At 38.8% G+C, this 8,758-nt stretch overlaps 1 protein-coding gene across 1 annotated transcript; it reads left to right on the forward strand.

Annotated features, from left to right (window-relative positions):
- The first annotated feature begins 662 nt into the window (after window positions 1–662).
- On the forward strand, window positions 663–4,472 carry LOC103476890 (arginine vasopressin-induced protein 1). Its single transcript, XM_008429619.2, has 3 exons — window positions 663–916; window positions 3,029–3,380; window positions 3,712–4,472. Exons 2-3 carry the CDS (start codon window positions 3,058–3,060, stop codon window positions 3,968–3,970), a joined length of 582 nt encoding a protein of 193 aa, XP_008427841.1. The 5' UTR covers window positions 663–916; window positions 3,029–3,057; the 3' UTR covers window positions 3,971–4,472.
- The last annotated feature ends 4,286 nt before the right edge of the window (window positions 4,473–8,758 follow it).

Raw genomic sequence — 8,758 nt, forward strand, 5'->3', positions numbered from 1 at the left:
CCTAAATAATCAAAAATGCAAACATATATTTCATTTTATGTGTAATTACCCTATATCATATGAGTTTCGCCTTCTTTGACAGAAAATGTCGAACATTTCCTACACATATTCCAAATCCTTCGGTGCTTTTGATGTGGTAGGAGTTGACCGAACTTGGTAGAAATATTCTCTATAGAAAATAAAAGGTTACTAAACCTTATTTCTCTTTGATTTTCTTTATTCCTTTAATTACTAAAACGAAACAAGAGCCTTGTTTTCATAATGATTCACGGTGTGTCTCAACGAAACCGCCCCTCACAACATGGCACCGACATTGACGTACACACGGACTCTTGTGTTTTCATCCATGCACTTATGGTAGTTGTTTTCTCCCAGTTAATGCACATTTCTCCTTTTTAGATAAGCCTTTGTGGAGCTTAATCGACTAACCAGTCTGCATCGTTATTTATTTGACTGGTCACCATTGGGATTTTTCTTAATAATGCCAGCTCTGTTGAGAGAGCTCCACTGCTCATGAGCTCTGCATGCGTCATCCCAGCGCAGGATCCTCACATGTTACTCTCTTTCTCACATTAATGACAGCCGCTCCTCGCTCCAGCCAGGCTCATTGACGTCAATGAGCTTACGACCTGAACGCCCGACGTGGCCAGTGGGCGGAGCCAAGCGCCATCCACACCCCTCCAGACTCGTTATTGGTTGAAATAGCAAGTTTTGCCAGACTCCAGAGGCGGGCGCATGCGCTTTCGCTCCATTCCTACTAGTCCATGTTTACGTCATTGATTTAATGACTCTCAACAGAAAGGAGCCAAATCGAAGCTCCGCAAACTGAGCTGCACCAGTGCGTCGGCGACTACTGCGGTTTCTGCTCTATTTATTAAACAGTGGAGCACCAGGGAAAGATGGACTAAATCTCCAGGTAATGCCCCCATTATTATTTTTTTACTATAATTATTATCATGATTATTTTTCACATAATCAAACTTTTCATCTTCTCTTTGTGAAAATAGTCTGTCGAATAATAGTTTATTCCAGCAATCAGTCTACATGCAACTACCATACACTTCGTCAAGTTTAAATGCATTCAATATTTCAGCAACAAAGCCATTTTTTTATTTTTATTTTTTTTGCAGGTCGTGGTTCTCTTATGAAAGAACAAACGTGGAGTGTTAAATGTTGCATGAGCTGATTGCAGTCATTGACTCAGTTGTGAAACTCGTTGTACTAGTTAATGTATAATAGAGACAGTATGCTGCGCTCTGGCTTCATGAGAGCAGAGACTGTGCAGCTTGCAGCTCAACTGAAAGAGGATGCGAAACTCACTTTGATTAACAAACTAGTGAATAACGAGGAGCTGCTTTAAACGTGTAAATCTTTACACGTGTAAATAAATGACTTTTTATTACTTCAAAAATAAGAATAAACGAGAAATAGATTTTCCCACCTGATAGAAGTTTTCTTGCTTCTCTTATTAATGTTGTCCTCACATGGCCTCTTAACATAGACAAAAGTCCAAAGAGCAATTTTTAACATGCACAAGCTAAATGATCTTTTTTTCCTTAAGCAGCAAACCATCTTTACAAAAAAAAAACCCACATGCAAGCTCCAATTAAAAAGGCTGCAGGTTACCATACCACTATCAGTTGAGTTTGTATGGCCCCATTTTAGGAAAGTTGGGCTGTTTTAAAATATAGATTACATAATATGTTAAATCAAATGCCTTATCAGGAATACAGACCTATGAGTTTTACTGAATGTTTAAATAGAAGAACTGGTTAAGCTAGTTCTTCTGCCTGGAGCCTCAGCATGTAGACCACTGGTGTAGTTGGTTGTCCAAGTCTTGGGAGGTTTTCAGCTGTGTCATAGATTTTTTTTATTTTTAGATGATGGACTGAACATGGATTTATGAGATGGACATTACTTTATCTATCCCTGCTTCATTCTTTTCTACAAGCTTCTCCCAGTCTATTGTGTTTCTTAGGTTCTTATGATGCTTTTTCTTCTCTAATGTTCTCCACCAAATCTCTGAACAACACACAGATGTATTTGGTTTCATAATAAATTCCACACAGGAGGACTCTGTGTGTGTTCACTTGACTTAATTCATGGGTATCAGAATAAATCCCCCTGTCCTCCACTGTTTTATGCTGTTTCACATAAATAACACACTAAAAAAGTATATTGAAGTTTATGTTTTTCACACTGTAAAAATATGAAAAAGATAATGGGAAATTTATGTTTTTTTGCAAAGCACAGTATGTTTTTTAAAAAAATGTATGTGTGTGACTATGAACTCAAAAGTAAAAACTTTGGAAAATAAGCTGCTGCTTTATTTTACATGGAAGATACAAATATGTTTCCTAATGAAGCCAGTTGTTTATGATATAGTCATATTCCAGTGTATTTGGAAAAAAGAAACACTCATCGGTAATTAACTAGTAATGTCAGGAGAGTACAGTTTGTGACTTTAAAATAACTGGCATTTACTAAATTAGTGATAAGCTGGCATTTCAGGAAACGCTCTGACTTTCCTGTCAGAGCGTTTCAGATAAGATGCATTCTGTCGTCTTAATCTATTGTGTAAAGAGACATTTTGTGCCCCATTTCTTTAACATATTTTCATTTGATCAGCTGAGCAGAAAGCACTTTGAGCAGAAAGCAGTCACTCATTTGTGACTTTTTTCACCTAGTTGTGATTGTCCCACTTTCTAACGGATGTGCGTAAAGGCAGACAAAGTTACCTTCTGAAGTGTAATGGGCTTTAAAGTGCTGACCGTCACTCGCCTTCAAGCAGGATTAGAGAGTCGGAGCTGACTGGAGGATTCTCAGCCAAATGACAGCTGCTGTCGTGTGGTTTTACTTATTCCCATGGAGTGAGGATGTGGTTTTGTACCCATTTCCTGGTTCAGCAGGATTCACTTCTTTGTCATTGATAAAGCACCGGAAGCAGACAAATTTGATGAAGTCACTTGTTGAAATACCCTTTCAACCTTTTCTTTTTTATCTGAAACAATTCCTCCTCTCCCCACAGCATAAAGCCTGTGTAAATCGTGTGTCTGGATGGATACCAGATCTGCCTCCGCTTCTCCCTCTGTGGTGGCCGGTCCTTCCTCCTTGTGGCGTCTGGCCGAGAGGAGGAGAAGGAAGTCTGGCTCGGGAAACATCTTCAGCACCGTGAACCTGTGGCAGCTCCAGAGGTTGTTCAGGGCAGCTGGAGATGAGGATGCCGAGCAGAGGGCCCAGCTCGTCTGGGGACACAGAGACGAGGCTGAACTCGCTCAGGCCTTAATAGCTCTTCGGAGTCGAGGTCACCGCAGAGCGCTGAGGACCAATGGGAGGGATGCGATGGGCTCGCACTGGCTGCGAGCCTTCAGTCACCTCAGGTACAACCACACCCACATATCAGGGAGGTACTGATCTAAGACACATACCCAAACAAATACCACATGGCTTTCCTCCTCCTGAAACACACAATCAGCAACAATATGGAAATAAACATTGTCACCCAGGGTTGCAGATGAGAAAGATACAGATAAATACAAAAAAGACAAAGTTCCCCTCAGTGGAACAATAAAGGTTTTTTGTATTTCTATTCTGTTCTAACATTGGCTGACTCTCATGTTAATACCAATATATCATGCATTGCTATATTCTGAGCTGAGCTTTCACCTGTAATGACCGCTCTCGTCTCTAACAACGGCCTCTGTTGCTTAGGATTGGAGAGACCTCTCCGAGGAGGCAGGGAAAAGACGCTGGCGAGGACAGGAATTTCAGAGCCGAGACAAAGAGAAGTCCAGAGTCCTACACACACTCCTCATTTGAAGCGACTTCAGCAGAGACTGGTGCCGAATCAGTGCTAACTGAGATACAAAACCCTAATGGAAACTTTGACAGAGCGACTGCAAGCAGCTCAGGACTGAGGAGGACAGGGGAAAGTAATCCAGAGAGATACCTGCACCGAATACTTCACTGAGAAACAAAGAACAGGAAAAAGTCTGGGACAGAACAAGGATGTGTATGTTTGGCCTTTCTTTTGCTGCTCTCTCTCTCTCTCACTGCACTATCACCTATTGGAAATGCAGTTGCACTAGATTATCTGGGCTTAAACCACAGAGTGATTCAAAACATCTCACAGGTTTAAATAATGGTTGTTGCTCAGTAAACATCTTATGTTTGTTCTTAACTTCACATTTCTAGTAACACTAAGTTGCAGAAGGAGAATAAGATGATTGGGGAAAAAAATTAGATTTTGTTTTATTAAAATTTATTTATTTAGAAAAAAATATATCACCAAAGCTATTACTTACTGAAAGCTCAGGTTGTGAATAGACCAAGAATAACATGTTGAAGTGCTTGTTGTAAAAACAAAACCTCATCTGGAGATTTAAGTACAAGTCCAGGATTTATTACTTTTTTTTCCATAAACTTGAAATGCTCCAGTTTGAACTCTGGGAATAAAATCAGTTCGATTTTCATTGTCTACTGTTGTCTATTTGTCACAACACAATGTAACAGAAAGCCTAATAATACCACATTAGCATATCATTTTTGTCTTTTCTACTTTTAGTGTGGTACAAGAATATTAGTAGTTTTCAGAAAGCACAACTATAAAGACTATAAAGAGATCCCATTTTTTAATAATTTATTGGTACTGTCTCTTATGTTGATGCACTGTTTTCATAAACCTTTTTTTTTTTTTTTAAACAAATAATTTCAGAATAAAGCAAAACACTCATAACATGTTTTACAAAGCTACATTATTGTCTGTCTGTCTTACTTGTTATAGTGCCCTGTTTTAAATTAAAGGGGACTTGTATCAATGTCTTTTTATCAAGGAGTGCAATAGCTACTACTAACTCATAGTTTCATATGAAATACAAAATGGCATTTCATTTGGGCTGATCGTATTTGCAGCTAATTTCTACAGGCATGGAGGTCAAAGAAAACAAACAAATAAACAAAAAAAAAAACAATAGAATATTATTTTTAGAACAGTCCACTTGATATCAATAGTTATGAAAATTGCGAATCTTTACATCAACTCCAGGCTCAGGTAAAATAAAAAAAAGAAAAAGAAATCACCTGACAGACTTTATTTTTGGGAGGTAACCATTGAGGTAACAACTTACTTTGGAAAAATAAAAAATAAAATAAATAAATAACAGCTGGCCTAATGAGAACATGTGTTGTTGTGGTTGATAAAGTAGAGACATCTTGACCTAAAAGAAAATGTGTATTATAATAAAAAGTCTGTCTTATAAATAACGACATTTATTTATTGTCTTTTATGTGTATATAAATCTACAGAGCAGGTATAGAAGAAAACACCATCTATAGTTCAACAGAAACATACTGCCCTCTAGTGCTCATATCTATTTGTGTTATTCACATAGCTATGTCAACTTTTAGACATTAGATGGCGCAAAATGTTTAGTTTTGAAGAAAAAACAAACCTAGACAAGAGTTGGCATTGGAAATAACTCAAATTTTAGATTTTTCCTCAAACCCTTTACCAATAAAACTTTACCTGGTACTATAGACCTTTTAAAAATATATAAGATTTTAGAAATCTGTAATAAACGAGCTAATTTATGGTTTACTTGAATGCATACAATATACTTTCTGAACAATCAGCTCCAATCTATTAATTCAATAAGTGTTGTGGTTTTATCATAGTTGTTTTCCCCTTTAGATTGTGTGCAGTTTTAAAGCTACCATGAAAGACCAGTTTTGGCCACGTGGAGCAGAAAGAGGCTAATATTGAATCAGGATACTGTCCTCTTTGTCTGTCCTGAATTGACTTGGCTGTGCCTGCTTAGTTGGAGCCCTGACAGGCCTGAGGCCACTATGGGGTGGCTTTATGAGGTGCTGAGAGCTCATCTGATTCCCTCAAACCCACAGAAAGCAGCTGAGTGGCTCGGAGAAAATCCCCCATGAGCTGAACTTCTCACCTTGTTGTATTTAAATAAGCATGGTGCACAGAAAAATGTACTTTCTCTGTGGGCTATTTAAATCATTCAGACGTGAGCTGATGATCCAGCAGTAATATATATCTACAGCTGTACAATCTCCCGTTTTCATATTCACAGTGTATGTACATTTTCCTTTCTGCAGAATGAGCTTTTTTTTCATGTAAACTGTATTATTCTAAGTGTAGATATAGAACTTGTTGTCCAGCAGTTTTTAAGCTGTTGTCCTGCTATCCATCCATCCATTTTCTATACACCCTTGTCCCTAATGGGGTCAGGAGGGGTGCTGGTGCCTATCTCCAGCGAACGTTTCGGGCGAGAGGTGGGGTTCACCCTGGACAGGTGTTGTCCTGCTACTTATCTACGAATATATATAATCATCCTGTTTATATTGACGGTTTTGTGGATGTTGTTTATGTATTTATGTTGAAAAGGCTGAAACGGGTTTTAATGAGCCAATCAAACACCTGTGTCTAAGATGAGCTAAAGCCTAAAACAGGAAAATTTTAGCTGACTCTCTGATGTTCAATATATTTAGGTCCATAAATAAGATTCTGATCCTATAACTCAAAAATGTCCATTAACAGGTGTTTATAATGTTCAACAATGTATTCTGCAAATGCAGGAAGTGTTCACCTCTCTTGCACTTTTCCAAATTTTGCTGTGTTACAACCACATACATCAGTGTTTCATCGTGTGCCCAATCAGAAGTTTATGTAATAAACTAACAACACACATATACATATTTTTAGGAAGGCTCTCCTCACATATAGTGGCGTTTTTCAACAGTTGTCGAACAAGAAAGTGGGTTATGAGAGCGGGGGCAAAGGTCCTTGGGCTGGAACTCAAACCCATGATAGCCACATAGTATATTACAGTGTGAGTTATTAGTTTAAGTTTAGTGTCTTGGCTTTGATCTCTCTGATCCACTGCCACTCTGTTCAACATGCCACGGCGTGATGAGTGAATCTCTACCCGCTCGAGCAAGGGTGGAGAGGTTATCTGACCTTGGAGCCCAACGAGGGTGCTGGTCTGGTGGAGGAGCTAAAGAGATCCAAGCAGTCGTTGGCATCAGCAGGCAGGCAGAAAGAAGAGCTTGAAAAGCAGAGTGCAGCAGAATGCCTGGCAGTTTAAGTAGACAGCTCAAATTGTCAGAGTGTGCATGATATATTCCACAGAGTGTAAGAAAGAGCACATGTAAAGAAGCAGCCAGCTCGAGTTGGCTGTCTGAACTGGCTTGCAGGTTTTGACTCATTTATCATTTTCTGTTTATTTTGCAATTATTCACTACTTCGTTTTTACGTTCTGGTAAAATATCATACATTTTATAATTGTGATATAGCAAAAATATGGTCCCTTTCAACTAGTAAGTATAGTTTTGCATGTCTCCTGTCCTATGGGCTTTGACCATGACATAGATTAACATTTTTTTCAGTTTCAATGTTGCTTAAATCTTCTTTAATCCTATTCTTATAAGGAACCTTTCCTAGAATTCAGAAAGATCGTCGCATCAAGCTTTGATTTCTTTTTGCTACACTGTTGCCTTTCGGGCACATTTACATCTTAACAATTTTCTAAGTTATGTGCATATGAATCAACATTAAAATTCTGAGTGGCGATGAGGTCTTAATAAAAACTGACAGAGGAAAAAGCTTCTCTTTGCAGTGTTTTTGGTTGTTTCTGGAAGTCTCCACACACAAAGAAAATTAAATTGGTGCCTAAAAATAAGGGAGCATATTGGTTCTTGGCAGAGAAGCATTTATCGTCCAGCTGTCCACTGATTAGCCCAGTGGTACTTAAAACCCAAGTGTCTTTAGTTTTCTTCCTCAGCTTTTTTTTCACAAGTAAATTAACAAAAATGTGACAAACACTGCCTGTCTAATCTCTTGCAGCCTGCCCTAAAAACTGCAGCAGACTATTAACTTTGCATCTACTTCGCGTTTTTGATTAAATCCTGCTTCGTGGCGTTCGTAAATTGGATTTTGCCCTCCGCTTGTCATATAAATCAGCCCAGTACATGTCATTTTGGTTGACAACTTTTCATGAGGTCGTTCCGACAGAGACGTATACTCTGATGTCAAATATAAAAGGCTCGCTTTTGCAGTCTCACCTTCCAGACATTTTTTTTTTTGTGAGCAGATGAGGCGAGGCAGAGCAAAACAGACAAACAACGAAGAACAGAGATGAGTGACAGATACACAGGGAGCACTGGCGGCAGCAGATCTGATTTTCTAAGGAAGAAAATAGAAGTGTGTGTGACTGACAAAAAAAAAAAAAGTTATATGGAGGGATTTTAGATAGGGAAGGATCTGAGGATTCAATGTGTCCCTGCTGCACCATAATTAGAGCAGGGAAAGGTAATTATGTGAGGATACATACAGAATAGGCTCCCTGTGCTCTGATAATGATTTCCAACATGCAAATACAAAGCCATGGAGCTGCACTCTGCATCTTCATCCAAGGTAAAATCACACTGCAGCACAGCCATCATTGTTTGTCCTCAATTTGTGTGTCAGTGTGTGGCTTTGCTCTTGTTTTGGGCTCTGATTCTCCAAACACAGGCGTGGCACTCTACCCCGCGCTCGTCTTTGAGGTTCACGCAGACGTCAAGCATGATTCAACAGAAGAGTCATGCAGAACAGAAGACAGCGTCTTTTTCTTAGCATATTTTTTTTTCCACTTTACAAATAAAAGTCGCTCGGTAGACGCAAAAGAAAGATCACATATTTAAAACTGTAAAGAGAAAACTAGAGGTGTACGGTAAGATAAGTTCTTGAAAGAAAAATGTAACT

Source organism: Poecilia reticulata, linkage group LG15, assembly GCF_000633615.1.
Source record: "Poecilia reticulata strain Guanapo linkage group LG15, Guppy_female_1.0+MT, whole genome shotgun sequence".
Classification (NCBI taxonomy): Eukaryota; Metazoa; Chordata; class Actinopteri; order Cyprinodontiformes; family Poeciliidae; genus Poecilia; species Poecilia reticulata.